This window comes from Cavia porcellus, unplaced genomic scaffold (assembly GCF_034190915.1).
Source record: "Cavia porcellus strain 051 isolate PalLab524CR breed Dunkin Hartley unplaced genomic scaffold, mCavPor4.1 scaffold_1, whole genome shotgun sequence".
Classification (NCBI taxonomy): Eukaryota; Metazoa; Chordata; class Mammalia; order Rodentia; family Caviidae; genus Cavia; species Cavia porcellus.
Genome location: NW_026947484.1, coordinates 220614684 through 220638195, shown reverse-complemented (window position 1 = coordinate 220638195; position 23512 = coordinate 220614684). Strand labels below are relative to the sequence as shown.

The window sequence follows — 23512 nt, the reverse complement described above, 5'->3', positions numbered from 1 at the left end:
AGTTTCATCCTGTTTAGACCAGCCGCGTGGACAAACCTTCCTACAGGATAAGGCTGAGCTTGCAGAGTACGCACACATGGCGAGAGCACACAGAAATGTTCCTTGAGAAGTATTTCTTTAACAAGACATCAGATTGCACACATTCATTTCCCCTCAAGTTGAAGGTTCCTGTTTTTAGCATCTCAAACCTTCAGAAAGTAAATAAAATGATGGATGGAAATCATCTCTTACCTTAGTTTACAAGGTCAAGTACACATTAGACAGGTAATTTTTCTAGCCAGTCATGAAGAAAATATTTTTTTGCATTCTTATCGATTACTATAAATAAGCAAGTTCATTTTAACATTTACTCTTTTATTGTGTGGTATGAAGTACCTAGGTAATGCAAAATGTACTGTACTAAAATACCTATATTTCAAAAAAACCCAAAAAACAAAAAAACCATTAGGTGGTGTAGCCCACAGTCTCTGCAGAAGCATTGAGTGACCCGTGCCTTTTACGTTACAATCCTTGGCTGGCTGCTCTCGGAAGTATGATAACAGATGATGAAGAAATGAAAAGAAAAAGGAGCGAAGTATGAGTACACTTCTCCAAACACACACATCCATGGCTTACAATGGAATCCCTACAGAAACAAGTCAAACGGCATTTGATGTTATTATCTATAAAATGTAGACTCTGCAATAAAAAGCCAAAGGCACATAAAAATATATTTTAACTTTAAAAATAACTTAGTTACAGTAATACCTTGTTTGTATCTTACCAACATGTAGCTGACAGTCAAAATTTTGCAATATAGATACAGTATAATATATGAGATACGTAAGAACTACATGAAAATTCCCAAAACCCATTAAAGTTGCTCAAATGTGAAAACACAGAAAAGTTTTAACACTGAACTCGTGATGGTGAGTCCAAACAATATAATATACAAAAGAGTCTAGAAAAAAGGCTTAGGTGTTAAATACATTTGACTTTCTCATGCTCAGAAACTGTCAAGTTGCTTAGAAGGACTCATCCAGTCCTTCCGGCAGTGCCAATCCTAGCCAGGCTGGATTTCTTACATGTTTGCAAACAAAAAAATGTGAGTTGAATATTAGCAGTGTCCCCGAAACTGGGCTCTGACTCACTTCCTCTTTTTTAGCCACAATAGGATTTTTGTTGTTATTTTTTCTAAATTACTTTTGCAAACAGTTAAAAAAATATTTTTGTAGGAATAGGAATATTATTTTAGAAAATGCAACAGATGATTGCAAAAAACAGCCAGGGAAGCTCTTTTCTTTAACTGCGGTTAGTTGTCTTTTTTTCTTCTTTCTTTTGGTACCTTTTGCCCCAAAGGAAAAAGAGCATCCTGTTACTTATTTTTATCCATGACATTCAGCACCTCATCCAAAAGTGAGGGCCCAAGATCGAGCTGCAGAGAGAGGAGAGAGCCTGTCAGGTCAGAGAGGGACTCCTCGGATTTAGTCTTTCCCTTCATGAGCTCGCACGGGGCGGGATGGTCAAACATATCCTCGGCTGGCCAGTCGGCATACTGTTCGGACAAGCTGGAGGAGTGGCTGTCCCTGCCCTGGCTGGACTGAGATGCTGAGCCGCTGGAGCCCCACGAGGTATCGCCCTGGTGGATGGTACCATTCTCCAACAGACTGCTTTTCTCCTGAGCTCTTTCCTCTATGACAGGCTCACAGCTGAGCCTGGGCAGCTTTGGTGGCCCAAAGGACTCTTGCTTGGAATTAAATGTCACGGGTGACAATAAGGGCAACATGAGGGCTTGGGACCCGCCAATGGTCGGGAGAGAGATGGCATTTTTGAGCACTGGGGAGGGCGTTTCTGTGAACATGGAGTCTGAAGTGCTGTTGGCTCGGAAGAACTCGTTGTGCCCAGGGAACTGGCCCAAGCGAGCTTTCTCCTGGTTTCCAGGCAGTAACTCATAGTTCCCTTGAAGGAAGGATATGTCTCCAAAGACGTCGTGCTGGCCCTCCTTGCCGATGTGAATGGTGTGGCGGAAGTCCCCAAGGGGCGGACTAATCATATCAGGAGACAAAATGTCCCTCAGTTTAAATTTCTTTCCTTTTTTGTTGTTAGCAGCTTTCAGATAGATTGGGGTCTTGGCTGGCATTTTGAAATTTTGGAATGTCTTACTTCGCAAAAGGGGAAAAGGGCCACTTTCTCCACAGATGTTCTATGTTTCTGAAAAATCTTTTTGGACAGGAACTGTCACATCATCTTTTTCAAGTAGCTTCAAAAGCAGCTCTGAAAGGAGATGGGGTCCGAGAGGTCCTGTGGAGCTGCCCGTACAGCTGGTTACATCATTCACTTCCTTCCACAACAGGGAGAAACCTGGAGAACAAACCAAAGTGGGTTATAATCTGCTGATATCGAGGTTTGCTCTGGTCTGCCTGTTCAGGAAAACTTGTAAATCACAGCAGGGTCACATCCCACCTGAAGCCCAACTTAATCTTGTTTCTCTCCACTAAGCAAACTAAACTTTATATCTTAATAAAGAGTCACTAATTTTTATTTTAACTCAGGAGAAAACAGGGGCAAAAAGGGAGGAGGTGAGGAGTTAAAAGCCCTAGCCTATGACATTAATACTCTTAAAATATGGCTACGGAAACAATCTTCTCAACATGTCTAAGATTTCCATTCTTGTCTTCTGCTATAGAGCTCAGATTTAAAATGTTCCCCCAAAATCTTATGTATTCAGAGTGGGCTTCTGGACGGGGACTGACTTATGCGGGGTGCTCTATTCATAGACGGATAATCCACTATCAGTCCACAGCTGAATCTGCTGTTGGGAGACAGGACCTGGTGATTGGGTGCGGACTAGAAGGTGCTACTCTTGCCCCGGCTCCAGCTTCTCCCTGTCTCTGCTTCCTGGCTGCCATGAGTTGGCCAACTTCCCTCCACGGTGCAACTTCTGTGTTGGAGCCAGTCACCATGAACCCGAACCCTCTGAAACTATAAAGTCCCAGTGATGGCAAAGTGGCTAATACACCTTCTGTTCTAAGAAGTGTGGCCAGCGTATGGCCACCTGGACTTGTTTTGAAATATGTTTCCTCTTTTGTTGCGTGTACTAGCAAGAGTTTTGGTATTTTGTTATAGAGTTCTGCATGTAATTAAAATGTGTACAGTAAGTCCCTGACTCACGAACATTCAAGTTGAAAACTTTTCCAAGTGTACTGTGTAAGACTCACTTTGTCAGGGTATGAACAAATGAAGCTTGTGAAGCTTCTACCCAAAAGGAACTTGTTTGTAAGCTGAGGACTTACTGTAATCCTAAAAGAGGGGGGATAAAAATACGATTTTCTAAATAGCATTTGCTAAGTGACAGTGACTACTAGAGAAACACTCACCAAAATCCTAGAATGCATCCTCATAGAAAAGAAAACTGAGATTAGGAGTCAAGAAGAAGAATTCACCCTTCCTCAGTAACACAGGGCCAAAAACAAGGGAGCTACATTTGCAATGAAGCTGTCCTGGGTGGAGAGTGCGCAATGTGAAGTATTGTGAGATGGGAAGAAAAGAACAAAACTGATTCATTTAACAGAAAAAAACCCTGCTGGAATCATACAAAATAAATTGGGCGTGCACTCGGGAATATTCTGAAACACTGTGATACTCGTATCCTCTCCTCGGGGTAGGCACAATTCTAAGGTAACCCCACGATTGCTCTGCCTTTGTGAGTAGAACCTATGGTTTGTTTCTATCCAAGAGTTCAGCAAAGGCAAGCCACTTACATCAGGGTATATTACAGAAGATCCCATCTGAGTCTATGAGAGAGACCTGTCTTGCTGGCTTTAAACAAGTAAGTTGCCATGCTGTGACAGGGCCTACGGAGAATTCTACCCATAACGTTAGGCAGCCTGAAATCTTTCCCCAGTTGAGCCTTTGATGAGACACAGCCTTGGCCCACACTTTGAGCACAACCTAGTGAGACCCTGGATCCAAGCCCTACCCAGACTCCTCACCTACAGAAACCATCAGACAAATAAAAGGTGTCGTTAAGAGCACAAAATATCCGCACATTCTTCCTTCACTTTATCTGACAGAATTAGAAGTGAAGGGCCAAAAGAAGGCTCCAGGCATATCAGGCCTTTATTTCTTTTCTTTTTTTTTGTACTGGGGATCGAACTCATGACCTCATGCTTGCCAGGCAGGTGCTTATGCCACTGAGCTAAATGCCTGGCTGTCAAGCCTTTATTTCACCCTTACTTCTAGAAAATAATCTTCCAACTCCTCATTTGTACCAACTGATCCAGAGAAGCTAAAACCCCTCCCATCTTTGCTGCAACCTTTCCAACAATTCTCCTCCCCCTCGCCACAGAGCCTGCCAACAAATATGCCAAAGTTGGGTTAGAGAGTGGCTTGAAGAAAGCCACATGTGCTCTGCGGCAGCTGGAGGCTGTCTGCATCTGCCCCATATTTCTTTCCTTTCGGCAAGAGTTTTAAACTCATCTACCAGTGGCAGGTGACAAGAACTGCGATCCATCACCACTGACAAAGGTAACAACTAACCCTGGAAAGCAGGCTGCCCAGCAACCAGGCCTGCAAAGGCCCAGGATGACCGCTCTGGGGACAGGGAGGAGATCCGGGCAGCAGCAGACGCTTATCTCCCGCTTAGAGGAGACTGATCAGAGTTGCCAACCACCACAGGTTCATGGGTCCTGATGTCTTCTCAGTGTCAGTTTTGATTTGGATCTTGTTCAGTAATGAGACTGGAACCTCGTATCTCCCTGCTAAGACACTAGAACGTCATCTCGGCATGTGTGTATGACACACAGTCCTAGGTTAGGGGCTTTGGTGCACGCTTTCTGCTTCTTTGAGCACAAGGTAGCTGCGCAGAGGTGGCAGGAGGTAGAGGGTGGCTTTGAGGAATGGCAGCCTCTGACAGCCACTGGAGTGACGCTCTCAATCTGTGAACCAGGAAGGCAGCTGCTATGGAAAGATACGACGATGAATGGGGCATGTGAGGGCTGTCAGGGTTATGGGAGGCCAGGGCCTGGGAAACATACAACTTCCCATGAAAATTAGCCAGAAAGCAACTCTCTGCCCTGGTGGCTGGGTCACCCACCTCCACATACAACAAGTGAGGGGACCATGGCCCCATCTGGGACACAGAGGAGGAGAGAGAGGACATGGGTACCACTCTCTGAGGGTGCATGGAGGAAGGGCTGGTCATCAGGCTTCCTGGCCAGGCCCGTCTGGTCAGCCCCTGCCTGGTAGGGGCATGAGCACGGTAGGCCTCCAATCAAAGGTTTGCCTGGCGTGAAAAAAGCTGGGCTTATATTAGTGAGCTTACAACGCAGCCAAAAAATAAGGCAAAGGGTAAGAAAAGGGCTGATGGGAAGGACAGTTAAGTTGTAGACAGTAAGATTCTGCTGGGTTTTTTTCTTTCTACAAATATTTACATAGTACAGTATTTTACTGCTTCATAGAGACATAGGTTTCTACAGTTTTAGAAATAACAAATTTGTATTGATTTTTACTCTGCATGAGTTCTAAAAGTTTCTCAATATGCTGGAAGTTAAAAAAAATGAAATGCTGGGCAAAAATACCAGCTTTCTAATTTTAGATGAGTCAGTTATCTGGCAGCTCTGACCCATCCCTCTCTTATCTGTAGTTATCTGCCCTCCTCCAACTGAGGGTTACACTGCCTGACCCCAGCCGACACCACCCACTTCCCCCTACCCTAAGCACTTCTTCCTCTCTTTCCTGAATCTTCAGGGCTCCCAGCTGAGCAGCAAGCAGATGTCTATGAAGCACCTGTCAGTTTTCCTCTTTCCTTCCCTGGCTGACCATTCTTTTAACATCATCTGTGCCTCAATTACACTGGAACTTGAGGGAGGTGCTTCTTCACTGGTTAAAAAGTAGGCAGTCCTGGAAAGGACTGGTGGCCCTCCCAGGAATCCTCAGCACCTGACACATCACTCAGTATTTCTGCCTAGCTTCTCTATGCCCCAGGCACTATTCCGACCTTTAGCATGAATTCACCTACTCACCAGAACTCAGGAGGCTGCTGCTGCTGCTGCTAAGTTAATACCACAGTTTGAAAAAGGAGACACAGCTGAGACACAGATGTTGAGTCACCATTTTACCAGGGCAGCAGGCTACTTACTGAGCACTAAGCCACGAGGCTGAGCTCTGGAGTCAGAAGTGTGCCATTTAATGAGCACACTCCCTAGGGATTCAGTCAGCTTTGGAATTATGAAGAAGAGCATTTTAAAGCCTATTAAAGATACAAGCATGTGGCAATGTGCTGGCTGATGAGGGGGACCAGTCCTTGAAACACTCACCAAAGCATGGACCTGCCCAGCTTCGGTGGAGGCAGTCAGGAAACACCTATCCAAAATGCAAGTCACGCACGCTCACAGGGAGACAGTGTGTAAGGGTACTCAGACCAGCAGAGCTTCTAACAGCCAAGAGGTGGAAATGCCCGAATTACCCGCCTACAGAGGGCTGCTTAAAGTAAAGCCCATCCATACAAATGAGTATTATTACATCTAAAAAAGGGTGAAGCTTTTAATATGGTGATAAAGAGCTCAAGATGTGTATCTCCAAAGGAAAAAGAGGCACAAAAAATATATAAATGTATTTGTATTGGTCTGTATGTCTATAAATATTTCTGGAAACATACACAAGGTATGTGCGATGCAGACTGCCTTCAGGAAAAGCAGATGGAAATGGGACAAAACCAGAAACTTTCCATGATATATCCTTTCAAGACCATTTAGAAAAATAATCAATGTATAGGGTGCTGCGTACACTTTTTTTTTTTGAGAGTCAATTTTATATACAGCACATAGGTCCTGCAGAGCCTGTGGAAGTTGAGTCCCTGACCCTACCACCAACATTTCTACCGGAAAATGTGTTAAAAAGTAAAGTCTGCGTGACAGTGTGCAGCTATATATAGACCTGAAAGAGGGCCAAGACCATCTCATCTGGGCTTGGCAAAGGGGCAGGTAACTTCTTCCTGCTGTAATGTCCTCTGTCAAGGGTGGCACTGCTTCTTATTTTGCAGAATGGAAATGATCTTACAAGGGAAATGTTTTCACTGTGAAGGAAAATGAGAAAAGGCAGGAGGCAGGTGAGCACAGGATGCCGGACTGGAAAGATGGCAGAGCGCATGCGCTGAGTGAGGACGGGCCCCTGGAGCTGCCCAGGCTTGGGACCGTGCCTGCAGGTGGCTAGTGACAGTATTTTATGATGGAATGGTCCTAAGTGCCCTTACATGAAACCCATTCATCCTTATCATGTTAAGAAAAGAAGACAGGCCAGCACACTGCTGGTGGCTGACAAAAATGGCAAAAGACACTGATAAATCAGAGCTGCAGGACTGGGGTTAGGAGGGGTGGATATGCAGAATGAAGAGGGAGCTGTAGGAGGTGGAGGGGCAGAAAAGAGAAAAAAGCGCTAACCTGGAAGGTCTTTTGGACTAGAAGTGGGCAAGGAAGGGAACCCTTTTCTGTGCTCCACGAGCCAAGGCAAGAGAATTTCCAAGGTTTATGTGTCAGTCAACTCCCAGGCACCAAGCTACTGGGCGTGCCGGTCACTCACACATGGCCACCCTTCCCCTTTCCTGCAATCAAGGACTCCCTTTCTGAGCCTGCATTTTACTTTCCTGCATCACCAGTTTTCTTTAGTTATCACTCCTCCACTCCCGCTACCTTCCTTGAATCTTAAAAGACAGAGAGACTGAAAGAAAGCCTCGGACGCATGGCCCTTTCTCAAAAAACCTTCCCTTGACCCTGAAATCGGAACTCTCATGAGTACTAATCCTTTCTGCTAGTTTGTGGATCGTGGTTTGCTTCTCCTTTCCCTCTTAAATGACATTTGACATAATGCTCATCTGGGAAACTATATTCCTTTGAAAACAAACACTTTGGTTTCTGGGAACTTGGAAGGAAAAATTTGCCAACCAAAGTGGTCGCCCCCAGACCAGCTGCTTGGCATCCACTGTCAAGGTGAGTGTGTTCAGATGCGGGTCACACGGGTCAGCTACGGCTGGACATGCTGCCACACACAGTCCCCAGCAGAAACACAAGGTGTCCAGACACAAAGCAAAGGGCCTCCGAGGAAGCCAGAGCCTGACTTCGGTGAGGAAAGCCGAGCGGCACCGGCATGCCTGCATTATGCTGGACACTTCTCACTCCTCACTCATTACTTGTGGCTGCCTTAAGCACAAAAGACAGTGCTAATATCAGAAACAACCACAGCAATAACAAAGGTATTTAAAAAAAACAGACGGAACAGGTCTTTTGCTTCATCTCTTTATCATCCTTTTGGCAAACAAAATATTGCTGAAAATACCAAAACAGCAACAGCCAGGAGGTGGGAAAGGCCAGGAGTGACACTGAAAATCAGTTCCCGAATCACTCGGAGTGGACTGTACCGGCAGCTCACAGAGCTCTGAAAAGAACAAAGACGTTGGGATATTTTTAAAAATTCCATTTATTTTAAGAAAGGAATGTTTGGTTTGACTATTAATTGTTTTAGATTAATTCCTGGTGGAGAGAAATGGTACCAAAAATGTCATGCATCCTGCAAAACAGGTTGCAATGTTAATTTAAAACACACATGTGTAAAAACGGGCTGGTGGGGTGAGGTGGGGGTGCTGCCTTCCTAAGGGACCTGCGGGCCTTTCAGGAAGTGTGTCTACGTGCCACTTCCCTTTTCTGGCCTGCTTGCCATATCCTTCAAGGACAGTCCAACTTCTGATCATGTTTCCCTGTGCTTCGGCGCAGTGTCTGTGTGCCTCTCTCCCCAGCATCTCCCCGTGTTCTACCACCTGTGCCCCAAGTGAAACATCCTTCTTTTTTCCTGTCTAAGCCGACAGCCCGCGGAGGACTGATGGCTTGGCCCACCACCTTCTACCACTTCCCCATTAGCAAACACCTCTGGCGTATTTCAGTCTCCTGCCAACCAGGAGAAGGTAATAATTTCATTCAGTCTCTAGAAACTCGTATGGGACTTCAGGTTCCACATTTTAGAAGGGCTAATAGCTACCCCTAGGGGAGATGAGGGAACCCTTAACAAGCTGAAAGTAACAGTCAAAAGAAAACCACTGAAGAAGGAAAATCCATCTTTAGTGCTCTGAAGAATTCATTTCATTGTAACGGAAAAGGGACTGATTTGTTCTGGGAGGCCCTAAGGCTACCAAGCAGAAACTACAAGGAAACAGATTTCTGGCTTTTCCGAAGAGGAACCTAGATTTCTTCAAGGACCACTGGATTGCAGGAGGTGGAGAGGGCAGTAGCTCAGTGGGATTGAGGACCTCAAGGCATTGGGGTGTGGGGGACAGGTTAACAGCACCTCCAGAATGGTGAGAAAGAGTGGTATTAACCTTCCTAGGCAGGGACACAGTCACTCCTAACGTCCTTATGACCCCATGTTACATTCCCATATAAACACATCCACAGCTTTCCCCTGGAAAAAACTTTTCTGCTCAAACATGATTATAGCCTTCCTAATACAGAGATGACAGCCAACCCTTGGTATCAGAAACACTAAAATATTACAACAATGTGGACCCTCATGCCAATCCTCCATTGGAAGGCTTCATCAGATCAGAGAAAGAATTTAAAAATTCAAGGAGAAAAAAGTTATGGTGGTAGCATTTCAACACTGAACTGAACTGAAAATCTAACACAGTAATCAATGTAACCAGAGAACATCCAGTCCACAGCATACTGAAGGGCATACTTTTCATATTTCTAGTGTGTTCCTCCCCATCCATTCAAGAAGATAAGATGCCTTTTCTATTTTTAGATTCTTATCCTCTCCCCAAAGCATCCAAACTGAAAACAGAACTATATGCTGTAGGATTGTGAAACTCCATTCGTTGAACTTGTGGCTGCTGAGGTCTCTCACATAAACCTTTGCTAGACTGAGCAGCCTGTCTTTTATGGACCCATTCAGAAAGTCTGATACATCATACCTTCAACTATTTATAAATGGACTGTCATTTATGATTCAGCTACAGCTTGTATTTACTTTCCTTTTATAACCCTGGTTATATAGGGAGCCACAAATACCATGTGGGAGACTTGCTACTAATGTGCCTACCCGCCTCATATTTATAGGACCTAATTTTACTACTTGAAAGATCTTTTAGAAACAAAATTGGATGACAAAATGTCTACATCATAAAGCACAGTCACTTTTGAAGAGAGGTCATGTGGGTCTTTATCCTATAAAAATGAGTTATTGAGGACTCATGGACATTGGTGCCTGGCACTTATAACAGGGCAGGCAAAGAGCAGGTTCTTTCATGCCTTGTTCATTTTGCAAGTCTTGTTTTACGTGGTACTCTGACTCAGGGTTGCAGAAGCACCCAGGCAGGTGTTTGATGGACAGGACTGGCTGTGAACTGCTCACATGCTTCTGTAACTAATGGATCTGACTTGGTCAGCAATGCTACAAGAGGAAGAGATGCCGCCTTGAAGTCTCCGGCAATATTCAGCGAGGGCATCCATTCTAAACCCTGCTCAACACCAAGGACCTTGTAAAGCTGCTTAATTGCTCACAAAAAACCCTCTACTAGTTACCAATTATTCTATGTAAAACTCCAGTTCTGGCAACATCAGATGATCAAAAATAACAAGTAGAAAGGTCTGTAGAAATTTAGGGTATGCCTCTTGACCCATGACACCTTAGAGAATCAAGTGCCTGGTCCATTGTTTTTAGGACACATCCTCAAATACTTCCCCAGTCGAGTGAAGCACCAGACATGGGATTTCTGTGCTATCATCCTATTCTGCCACAGCCTTCTACGGTCATCCTGCCCCTTGGATGAGCTGAAACAGGGATTCTCTGCATCAGTCCAACACTGGATGTATTTGTAACCTAGCAGTGGACATTCCATTCTTAACCACTTCCATAGCCGACTTCCTGTGCTCACTCTCTACATATCTATACACACATTATATGTTGAACGAATTTATGAATACACCCTCTAAGCCAGCCTGAAAGCTCTTCTGTGAGCAAGTTTTTTATTTATCTTTTTGCGTCCCACAACACTTTGCATATGGTGAACTTCAAATCTGAAAGGTTTAAATCCATAAACCCATAACCTGTTGGATCATCCACAAGAGACAGCTTGATTTGCTGTCAGGAGCAGCCTGGAGTACAACCTTACAGAGGCTCTGTAGAAAGAGCAAATTTGAAATTCCAAATTCCCTAAAAAAGTTTCACAGTTAAGGCTGCCATCTGAGTGGTTTTTGTTAGCCAGGCAGGTACTATCTCAGGCAATACCTGGAACATACTTCTTAGGAGACAGTTTCAAATTAACTCCATGTCTCAGCTCAATCAGTCAAAATGTGGAAGAGCTAGAATTTCAGATAAAGCTGTATTCTTAACCACTGCTGATCTGATAACCTGAGCCACCAGCCAAGACAACCAACCCATCCTGAAGTTCAGCAGCACTGAGAGGAAATGATGCACTGAGATCTCAACATCAACAGAGACAGAAACGCTAACTGGACTTTGTCAGAAACAAAAATGAATGTCTAATATGCCTCCAGTTCTAACTTAATATATTTTTGCTACTGTCAAAAAAAAATCCCTCTCAAAAGGGATATGATTTTGTGGTAAAGGTGAAAAAAGTTAACATTTTAAAGCCACAAAAGCTCCCTGAGTCTCAAACAAACAAACAAACAAACAAGAAACTTGTTCTTAGAAAACACTGGCAAATGCTCTCGAATCTCTTCCCAGAAGCAGCGTGTGGATGTGACAGTGGACAACCACCGGCTCTCACAGGAATAACAGCTTCCTTCCCCTGCTATTCCCACTCACAGCCCTCGGGACTCTCCGAAACTAAGAACTCTGGGTTACGTGCGGCACCCCCTACCCTCTCACCACCAGTCACTACTCATAACATCCTCCCAGACCCGCCTTCAGTCACTTCCTTCCTGGAGGAAGTCTTCTCCAGCTCACCTCACGTCATCCAGCCCACTGCTGCCTCACTTGGGAGTCTTTCTTAGGGCTTGTGTATAGCTTATATTACGCGATCTGTTGTTTTTCTGGGTCCTGGTTTTGCGCAGGTCTAGTATCTTTAGGCAGAAGGTAAGTTCAAAAAGAATAAAGTAAGCAAAGGTGTTACAAATGAGAGCTACTACTACTAAAAAAAATACTTCGTGCTAGCTCACTTAGCCTTCTTTTTGGATCAAAGAAAGCTCAGATTTTATTTTGAAAGCCCTTTTAGTTTTTTCCCTTGGCCCACTTTCTTATGTCAAGTTTATGAACCACTACACGTAGGCCAAATCCAAATGCTTATAAATAAAGTTTTATTGGAACACAGTGTAAATGTATATTTATTTGTATTTTGTCTACAGCTTAGTGGTTTTCCAATGAGGCAATTTTGCCCCTTTCTCAGGTGACATCTGGCAATGTGTGATGTCATTTTTAATTCTCATGACTGGAGTTGGGGGTAGGGTGTTACTAGTGGCATCTGGTGGACAGAAGAGGCTAGGAATGCTGTTAATCATCCTTCAATGAACAGTCCCCAAAATGAAGAATGATTTGGTCTCAAATAGGAATACTGTTAATCACCCTTCAATGAACAGTCCCCAAAATGAAGAATGTTTGGTCTCAGATCTCAGTAGTGTTGAGGTTAAGAAACCCCAGAGTAGCAACTTTAGCCCTAAAAGGTTAGCACAGTTAGCACAGAGACTGCATATGGCCCTCAAACCCTTAGCTGACCCTCTACAGATAAAGGTATGAACCTTTACTGTAGATGTGGGCATCTCTGTGAGGTCCGAGATCTGTTGTCCATACCCCACCCAACAATGCCCTTGCATCACATGCCTGTATACTGATTCAATACTTCTAAATATAACCTCCAAATTGAAACTTCAGCCCCATATGCCTACTTCAGTCTAGACCAGCGCTACTCAAAAAAAGTTCCATGGACACCACGGCCATTTCACAGCAAGAAATTGAAAGTAAACTCATAGAAACTTTGAGAATGCTGTAAGAATCAAATATGTGATTAATGGATTTTTTCTTTTTTCACAGAACAGGCTATTGATAAATTCTGAAGTTGTGAATTGTTAAAGTTGTATTACAGCTACATATGGCGCAAGATATAGACTTCCCAGTATTTTTTCACTACACAGTGGACTGGAAATCAAATAAACCAAAATGAAAAAAAGTGGCCCTTCTCCGAGAGCCTGAGAAGCATCAGACATGTGTCCTGCATTTCGCGTCTTTCCGTTCTGCAGCTTTCTTCCCCTATCTGCCCTTGTGATTATGCCTCATGGTAAATGGCAGACGTCATCCAAATGCAAACCTAGTTGCCTTCCCAGCTCCTCCTCCTGGTCCCTCTCTTCCTGACAAATCCCACCTTGATGTCTCCTCAATCTAGACTCTGTGTCCCCTTGCCCACTCCACAACTTCCACCCTCCTCTGGCCCTCACCATCTCTGCTGCGCCAGGACATCTGTCTCCCCACCTGTCTGTGCCTGCCCTCCCCTCCAGTTTATCTTGCAAACTACACCAGAGTGAGTGTCTTCTTGCCATTCTTTGCGTGAAACCCTTTGGAGAGGGGACAAGGTACTGTGTGACTGCACTAGCAACCTGGGTGCTGCTCATTCTGCAGCCAGACTTGCCGACAGCTCCCAAGGCCTCCGGAGCTCCCTGGATGCCACGGACACTTCACACCTACCACCAATCACACCATCCTGTAGCTACTGCTCACCTGAACATCTTCCGAACTAGGCCATTGTTTGGAAGAAAGAATTAGGTCATTCATGGTAGAGCTAAATAAACATTTGTGGAATGAAGGAGCACACAAGAAAGCTTAGAAGAGGCTTCTGACTCTCTCCCTCCTCGACCCTGCCTGCCCTGTTAAAAATGCAAGATGAATTTTTCTGTAACTTTTACCAGGGGGAAAAAGTCACTTAACAAAAAACTTCAGTCACTTTTTTTTTTTTAATGGCAAAGGCTTTATTTTATTTATCCATCTGCAAGACATTTAATCTTCTCATATCAAGCAGGGTAATAACTGAACAGTGTGTCAGCACAAACCAGACTAATTCGACAAGATGCTAGAGATCTTTGTAAGTAGGAGAATATTTGTAGACATGTTGTTTAAAAGCAAAGTAAGTTCTACCTAGTAAGTGCAATGTGCAAACTGAGTCTTAGAGAGTAAAGATGCAAGGAAAATTCGACAACCTAGTCCCCTGCATAATTCAGATCCCCTCCTTGTAGTCAAGTCACACCCAAAGGATGAGGCTGTGTGGAAACAATGAGCCCACCATGAGTGAGTTTTCTATGTACTAGAATGAATTAGAAAATCTCAAGAAGTTAAAATGGACATTGTACAAAAAAAGAGAAGCCCAAGCCCAAGGTGAAGTAATAATCATAGAACTCTGTTTCATGTTGAATCCACATTTCCAGGGCTGGATGAGTAAACATCATCCCAAGGTCCTTCAAATATTATCTTCTTCACATCATCAAACCATTTTCCAGAACCTCTGAAAACCTAGAGTTTAAACATACACACATAAGCAAATGGCTTGATTTTCAAAGGAGAGAGGAGAGAATTACTCGGTGATTATCACATCTGTCTTTAGTAAAAACTGTGGTTTGAAGTTGAAGGAAACACATATTCAGCAGGCACTGAGAAACCTCCTCAGCACCTCGCTTAGTTCACTCTTTTGTGAAAGTTGCTAGATGGTAGATTACACATCAAGCTGATTTTAGCAAAGCACAGGAAGACTCTTATTGAGAGGCTAAGTGACCTGAAAGACACAGCAGGTACACTTATGCATGTACAGCATGGGACCATAGGAAGCTCTGTGCTAGTGACAAACTTGGGCCAGACTTGAGTAGGGCCCGCAGGAATGAATTCAATGACTGAGAAGTCCTGCATATTTATATAATCCCCTACGTGCAGAATTAGGCAGGATGTGGTTGGCAGTTATAAAAACAGACCTGGGCATTTTAGTTTACCACAGATTATTGTGAGCTTGGTGTGAGGAGGCAGCTGAAAAGGCTGTAGCTGCTGGGGTTCCCTGCACACAGAGCCTACCAGTGCAGATCCTGCCCACATCCTGTTTTGTTGGAACCTATCTGGGGATCCCTCTTGCGAGAGGCTCTGGAAGCTGGTGCCCACCAGAGAACGGCAGCTAGTGGCAAAGATGGAGCCAAGGCAGATGAAATTGGCAGTGTATGAGAGAAAGAAAATGGAAGAACATATTGGTATTTTCTTTAAACACATGATAAGCTGTCAGGTGACACTTTTAGGTTTGCATCTGAAAGATTCCAAGGAGAGAACGAGGTGTCCAGTTAGCACGCACGAGGAGCGCACGGTATAGTGGTGCACACCTATAACCCAGCACTGTGGGACACTGAGGCAGGAGGATCACAAGTATGAGCCCATCCTGGGCAATCTGAAAACTTAATGAATCCTTTCTCAAAATAAAGAATAAAAGGGCTGGGGATGTGGCTTAGCGTGATGATGTGAGTTAAATCCCCATTACCATCTCCACTACCATGAAAGAAAAGAAGAAAATTAAAGAAAACAAAGAAAAAGAGGCAGGCAGGCCACGTGGAATGTGATAAGGAAGAAGTCTAAAACAGCTTGTGTTAGCTGAAGAGTGGATGCAAAACCATCCTAGCACATTTTGTGGCTAAGTTCAAGACGGCAGCTGGGGCTCCAGAGGTGAGGGACAGAAGCACAACGAGCAAGCCAGAGTTCCAGCCCTGGGAGAAGGGAACACAGACATCCACCCGCTCGTCCATGCTCTGCTCTAAAGGAACAGCTCCTGCTATGTGCATGCCAGCCATATATGCAGAGGTTATGATCATATATTCATTTGTGTTCAAGACTTATTTATGTTTAATATTAGAGAAAGTATTTTAGGATAATGCTTCTTTGCCCAGTGTTCAGTGCCTTGGATCCAGCCCGGGGGGGGGGGGGGGTTTCAAGGTCAGCACATGTGACAGAGTGGTAAAGTTACAGGAAACTCAGAAAGGTAGGGCTCACCTCTCCTTTAACCAAAGAAATGATGTTATTATCTGCTAATATAACTGGCTGCATGTTTTCTTTTCCTTGCCTTAAAAAAAAGGTTTAAAAGAAAAACTAGATTCAAGAACCAAGATCCACATTCCATGTCACCGAAACTCCTGGGGAAAGACTAGCACTACAGAAGTCACAGAGGGGCTGTAAGATCACTGAGGCAGTGTCTCCCAACCTGATTTCTTTTAAAACTGTGGGATGTGGCCACCTAAGGGATAGTCTTAAATACAGGGTGAAAAGTTCCCAAAGGTCCTGGTTTCAACAGTCTAATTCCTCATCTGACAAAAAATGCAACGTGAAAGTATTATCCATTAGACTGGACATGCAGCCATCCCTGGGGTTCCATACCCCCCTCCCCAGGGGAGCCCATAGCGCACAGGATTCCTTCAGGAGGCATCTAGAACTGAACCCACCTACTAAACTTAGCTTCCAGGCAGAACTCGATACTATATTGGAAGACATTTCATTCTGAAGTCAGCTGAGAGCAAGAAAATCATTTCCAGTTTGTGTTAGGGCATGCATTTAGGGAGCCACAAGACTCCAGCTGGCTTTTCCAGTGTGATGCGGCTTCCACATGCCTTCACCTAGTCCCAAGCAGGTCAGTCACACATTCATTCAACAACAAACATCCACTGAGGGCTTACGGATTCCCAGCCACTACTCTAGGAATTGAGTAATGCCACACTCAGTGTGGAGGACAAATGAGAAATGGCTACACCCTCTATAAGAGAAGGAGAGAGATTTGCCTTTTGACTGACTAGCTGGTCAACCAAAAGCACAGAGTGTCATCTCCTGCTGGGGTAAAATCAATGTTTTAAGTCTGCACTGACCCTAGGCCAGAAAGTTCTTAAAAATAAACAAATAAAAAGGGTTAAGAAGTCAAACACATTCCAAAATGGCAAAACCACATTTCACAAAAATGCCTTTGCTTATTTTAAAAATGTGTGTAGGCTAAATGATTATGATGTATTTGAACAGAACAGGTCTTTTTCAACTAAACACATGACAGTAATCTATCATTGACATGATGTGTCTACAAATATGACCTTCAAGTTGTCACCAGAACGTGACAGATTCCCCAGTGTGTAAGCTGTCTAAATAGAGGCCTGCCTTTGAAGTTTCCTGCCTTCCAGCCTGCTCAGACTGCTCTGCCACAGACAGTGGTCTGGTTTCCAAGCTACAGTTTCATGTTACTATTAGTACAATTGCTAAACTAATAGGTACCATGGAGCCCGGCGCATTGGATTTAGACCTAGAGACTATGTGAGATCATCTAGCACCAAAAGCCTCATGTTAGAGATGAAAAAGACTGAAATATCCAGCTTACACCATTTGGGTCAGAGCTGAGACTGCAGTCTATGTTTTCTAATCTCTAGTCTTTCATATCTTTTGATTTTGCCGATTTAATTCTGGTGTTAATTCTATCAAAATTAACATTATCAAAATGCCGACTTCTGCTAGTGTGCCGGTCCAGCTCTATTCCTGCACCGTCTATGGCTCTCCCAGAAGCTCACAGTGTCCTGCCGCTCTCCAGGGCACAGGACAGCATGTGGCTTCAGTCTGTGCTGAGGGTTTCTCAGTGTTTTCTGCCAGACCAGTCTGCAGCTGCTCTGTGGGCAAAACGATCTGAGCAACGCTGGACAACAACTTTCTGTAGACATTCACTGTGTATGCGGTAGAGTAAACTGCTCTACAAAATCCTACAGAACGGGACCTTCTACAAAGTAGTTTCACACACAACCATCTTCTGCTGCTACTCAAGTCTCCATGCACACTTAATGTGGCTCCCTGTTAGGTGGACACAGGTATGTGACTACTGACAAACAGTTCACCAGAGCGCTAGACTAAAACACTAATCCTAACCTTCTCAAACAAGCAAATAATTTCCCAAATCGCTGAAAATACTTCTTTATAATTTTAACTTTAAATTTCAGATTCTAGAATTCTATGAATTCATGAGTTAGGCAAGCTACAGGAGCCAAGTAAACATTAATTTGGAACTCATCAGCCTTCAAACAATTTGTTTAGCTACTTAGAAACAGTAATCTTTTAAGTGTCAAAGTCACACTTCATGTTATAAAACTGTAGCTTTCCACCAGAGGTCTCCTCAAATTCTATTATCAGGCAACTCTGGTGAAACTTGGCATTGAAGTGTATCAAGACCAAAGAAAGAATTTCTTAAAGGAAAGACACCTACTGACCGTCACTGGAGAACTGCTTGGCTATTTACTTAGGCTTTGTGGGATGTTGTTTTGTTTCACAGCTGTCAGGAGTAGGGTAACAAGAGACACCTCCAAACACAGTTGGACAGCTCCAGGGCTGTTACCCTTGGTTTTGAGTTATTTGCCCCTTGCAGTCTGAGCAGTCCCCTAGCGGACTCTTGGTTAATCACAAACCTAGAGCAATGAAGACAGAGGAGGCCTGGCAGGTTGCTCTGTGTGCACACTACTTGTGAGGCCTTCTTGTTCTGTATTTTGTAAGAAGCTTATCTGACAACACCCAGGGCACATGTAGGACTGGCACAGCCCCCTCTGCCAGGACCGAGCCCAGAGCCTTTCTGCCCAGTCTGCCTTTCCACTAGCTCTGGGCTATTAATACCAAACATGTGCTAAGCATCCAGCATGCCAGAGACTAAGGGCCAGGCCTAAAGAATGTGGTGACCATCCAGACTCTATGGTGACTGGGCATTGCAGCCCAACCCTGAAGCAAAGACACACTCTACAAAGGAGCCCCACTTCTTCCCTGGCTGCGGGGAGTCCTTATCCTTGGCTGTAGCATGGTTTTCGTGCCCTTTCCAAAGTCCCACATTTTCACTCAGTAAATCTCATTTATGGTCTAAACTAAAACACTTACACCATGTTAACTTTAGCCATTTCATGCTGGGTCTGCGGTAGAACACTGTTGTGGAAAATGTGGGACCAAATCATTGTTAATAATAAGATAATTCACAGTGTAGTCCCTAAGGATGTCAATTACTGTCATCTTCCTTTGGGTGGCACTACTGTGAGACATAGAGTAATAAAAAATGAATTATTTGCCAGAGGCCAAAAACTGTAACAATAATCAACAGCTTCTCTGTTTCGCCTCCCTGGTTGTAGGAACATAATTCTCAGTACAACTCAAACAGACCTACTACCAACCCTGACTGTGCCACTAACTTAGCAGGCCAAGTCACCAAACTGTTCTGAGCATGCTTTCTCATTTGGAAAAGAAGCACACTACCATTTTTACAAATGTTAAACTGAGATACACAGGTGAGATAACCTTCCAAAGTCACATGAGTAATAAGTGCCAGAACCAGTCTATGTGCCCCAGCAGTCTGGCCCAAAGGCATTGTAACTTCTCTCTCACCCTCCTAACACAAAGAGCTGCAGACTTCCACGTGGAATTGGCTAGGCACGCATAGGCACACGGTGTTGTTTAACTGCATATACACGTTTAGGCATGTTTTTTACTGTCTGACTCTGGCCAAGTTACGTAACTGGTTTGTCTCCTGTCTCTACACCTGTAAAACGTGGACATTAACAGAAGCTCCTCTTTCATAGAATAATTGTTAGAAATAAATAAGTTAAACAAGATGAAGGGCTAAGAAGTATGCTTGGCACTTAGGATAAGCTTCATATAGGATATATATTGGTACTGCTTTCCTAGCATGTGCCAGGCCCTGGGTTCCAACCCTTATCAGAAAAAAAAAGAAAAAGATTAAAAGTAACAAGTAACATGTTGTATCAGAAGCATTTTTTGGCGCCAATGCTTGGCGGATATTTTGTGGCTGGCTGGACCTACTGGCTTCAAATAGTGATGCTTGCTCTTTGGTAAATGTACTGCATTTAAAAAGAGGTTTTAACTTTTTATTTCATCAATGAAAAGACATACAGATCTGCAGGATGCTGGTTAGAAAGAAATTAGGTCAGGCCTATATGAAATCAGACCAAAAGCAAGAACCTATATAATAGAGGAGAAAGAAATCAGAACAATCTTCCTAGAGGCTTTTTGGGTTGTGAACTGTAATCCACCCACTGGATAAATGCTATGAGTAATGGGCAAAGAGCTTGTGAAAGTTTTATGGCTTGGTAACAATCTTTGGTTATATAGGTTAAAGTGACTTTATACCCAATACTGTTGAAAGCCAGGAATTTTATAAGTGAAAAAGGGCAGCTTTTGTGAACATGTTGGACATAAAACAAAACACCACATTAAAGGAAAAGCTGGAAAGCAGACAGGGCAAACTAGCTCAAGGGAGCCCTTCTGCAATCATTGTTATGGCTTTGTATTTATGCATCTTGCACCACATTTAAATTTGCAATAAAAAGCAAAAAAAAATGTCCAACACTTATTACTTTAGCTGCCTTTATACGTCCCACTGAGATATAAAGCAGAATTTCAGTGCTCAGATGAAGCAAAGGAGGAGCTCATCTTGTTTCATGTCTGTAGGGGCTGCCACAGCCTTAGCACCATGTTCTAATCATGGAATTCATAATGTAAATCTCTAGCAGATGACACCACTGGAAAACAGAAACTGCCATGGAGCCAGAAACATTTCCAAATTTCTCCTCTAAACTTCTTATCTGGCAGCCTGGGGGCACTGGTAGTTCTAATTTTATGCAATGAACAAGGCCTCCTGAGAAACATGTTCTTTGGAAAACGTGATGAAGGACTTTCAACCATTTCTTGAACACAGAAATGACCTTTTTCATTTATGTCACATGTGACAGTGCTAAACACTTCGCAACTGGCCACTCTGAGTGCTTTATTCTGTAAAGGGGTTGTGTCCCACACATACCTACATAGCTCATTCCTAATTACCAATAAAAGCCCATAGAAATCAAATGGATGGCCTCCAATAGAAGCCTTCTAGAACTGTCCAGAAAAGAGGAAGCATTTCCTAGTTGTTAGATAAAAGGTCTTTTATAAGTTAGATCATTATAGGAATCTTTTAAATCAACTTGAGGAAAACATAAATGTAAATATAAATCAACTTAGGTATACTCCTGGGGTACCCTTCCTGCTTCCTGGTGTGTTCTTTTTTTCTCCCTGTGATGTGAAGGGGACGTGCCAGGCTGGCTCTGCTATTTGCAGGGACATTTGCTGCCATCTTAATTTTTGTTCTGTATAGACAGCATCCTAAGAAACTCTAGGATGTTGAACGGACTACGAGCTGGGGGATGGGGAAGGAAATCTTTGTCTCCCTAACACATTTGTCAGTTGCCTCCCCAGAGCCCCCTACACGCAGCACACATGAGCAGCCCACTCACCCCCCTCAACACACCAGGGTTGGAAAGATTCATGTTGCAATACTCTCCTGACATTCTTCTTCCCGCCCTTGTTTTAATTTACTCACTTTTTTTTTTTCCTTAAAGCAAAATGTAATTACTTGACTGTCAGCCTGGGCTGCACTCTGGGGCTTTTACTCCTTTCAACACAGCTGTGCTCCCAGCTTTGATGCTGCTGTCCACGCAGCTTGTCCCCGCCGCAGCCCAGCTTTCTCTAATGTAACATTCAAGTGCGTATTTATTTTTAAACTGACCTCCTCTAGACTGTACAGTATAAAGCAGGTCCTGCCAAAAAAATATGCTACTTTCTATTTATAAGATGAAACACATGCCTCCCAAAGGCGAGAGGGGGATGGAGTATAATAATTCATAAAAAATGACTGGCCAGATCCATTCGTCCTCATATGTCTGATACTTGTCCGTGTTAAGGCACTTAGTTTCCGGGAGAAAGGAGTGGTGGTGTAAACACTTCAGCTGTTCAGAAATCACAATTAAAAAATTTTTTTTTCAACTGCCAGACCTGCAGGTTGGAGTCCCAGCTACAATGCGCCCCCCCCCCCACCAAACGGGAGAGAGACCGCGAAGGGGCACCATCACAGCAGAGCTGCACGGTGCACCCATATGTGGCCCTGGTGCAAACCCACAAGACAAGGGGCGCGGTGGCCACGCACGACTTGTCCTCAGACGGAAAACTGCAATAGTCAGACCGGCTCGGTCAATCGCGCGGGGGGTGTGGGGCGGCCGCGCAGCCCCACCCTTAAAAGTCGTGGGCACGCACGGTGTACTCAGCCTGACCCTTTCCGCTCGCTTTATCCCTAGCTGGTCCTCAGAATACCCGCTGAGAAGGCGATGCTCTCCGCGCCCCCCCTCACCGCTGGTTTCCAAGCCTAACACGAGCGCGCGCGGGGAGAGACCGTGGCCGTGGCCGGGGGGCAGACACTCACAGGCAGAGACGCAGGAGCCCAGGACCGGCTCCGACTCCGTCGCAGTCGCCGCCGAGGACCCAGCCGCTGCTCCCGGGCCGGGCGCCCGCAGTCCCTACCGGTGCGCGCAGATGCAGCGGGCCGCCGCGACGCCTGCTCAGACCATTACCGGCTCGGGGACCGCGTGAGGGCTCCCCAGGCTGGGGTCCGGGCCTCTAGATCCCGGCTCAGGCCCCGCCGCCGCGACGCGGGCCGCGGCTGCCTAGAAAGGTGCGAGCGAGACTAAGCGCGCGGCGAGCAGACGCCTACTCGAACCTGCGGAGGGCGTGGCCTCGGATGGGCGTGGTCTATGCGGGGCGGGGCCTCTGCAGGGCGGGGCGGGGCGAGGCGCGGGCGGCCCCCTCCCCGCCGCGGTACCTGTGCCCTGCGCGGGCGGGCGGGCGCCCGGAGCACGCGCCACGGTTCCCTCCCGCGGGGTCTACGCGCCCTCGGAGTACAATGAACGCTCACTGTCTGCTCCCTTGCGCTCCTCGCAATGTGGTTTCCCTCGGAGGGGAAGCCTCCCTCGGCTCCCTTGGTACAAATAAAAGCAGCGGGACGCTCGGCTCAGAAGAACCCGGGGTGCGCTCGCCCACGTCTTGCCCGAGGACAATAGGGCTCCGCCCGCACCCCACAAGCCGGAGAGGGTCTTTGTGTCCCCGCCTCTCCCGGGCCCCGCAGCCGACCTGGCGCCCACGGCTGCAGCGCGGGGGTGCGGGCCGCCTGGGGCGCAGAGCGGGAGGGGGGGTTCCCCCCGCAGCTTCCAGCTCGCCCCCTCCAGTTGCCGCCAAAACCCGGAGAGCGGATTCAGCGCCCTGGAGACGCGGCGCAGCGGGCTAAAACCGTGGGCCGGCGGAGAAACGCGGAGGCGGCAGGTCCTTCTGGCCGGAAGGAGGCATCTCCTCGCCCTCCGAGGCTGCAGAGCAGTGACCTAAAGCTGGGGAGCGGGTGGCGCGCGTCCCGACACAACGGGGCGCAAGTGGCGCGGCAGCCGGCCGGGAGGTGAAATTCCGCGGGCGGCGACACTTGCGCCTGCCGATCACCCGGGCCGCCACCGCGCACGCCCTGTCCCGAGCCGGAGAATTAATAGCCATTTTTCAATCGGCCTCTGTCTGTTCCTCCGCGACTCGTCCGCCAGGAGAAGGAGCAGGAGACCGGAAAGGGCGTCCTTTTCCTGCTGTGAGGTCCCAGCCCGCACGGTGGTCTGTGCATTGGCCGGCCCCAGGACTCAGGTTGCGAGGAAATCCTGACGCCGGC

At 45.6% G+C, this 23512-nt stretch overlaps 1 protein-coding gene across 2 annotated transcripts; it reads right to left on the bottom strand.

The window, feature by feature from the left end:
* Positions 1-337: 337 nt before the first annotated feature.
* Cdc42ep3 (CDC42 effector protein 3) lies at positions 338-23076 on the bottom strand. 2 transcript variants are annotated; one of them, XM_063229689.1, is made up of 2 exons: positions 22942-23076; positions 338-2340 (listed from the first exon to the last, which is right to left on the bottom strand). In XM_063229689.1, the coding sequence occupies exon 2, from the start codon at positions 2117-2119 to the stop codon at positions 1355-1357; it is 765 nt and encodes a 254-aa protein (XP_063085759.1). In that variant the 5' UTR covers positions 2120-2340; positions 22942-23076; the 3' UTR covers positions 338-1354. The 2 variants fall into 2 exon arrangements, with proteins under 2 accessions (XP_063085759.1, XP_013011413.2); XM_013155959.3 differs by lacking the exon at positions 22942-23076 and adding an exon at positions 22238-22457.
* Between the last annotated feature and the right edge of the window lie 436 nt (positions 23077-23512).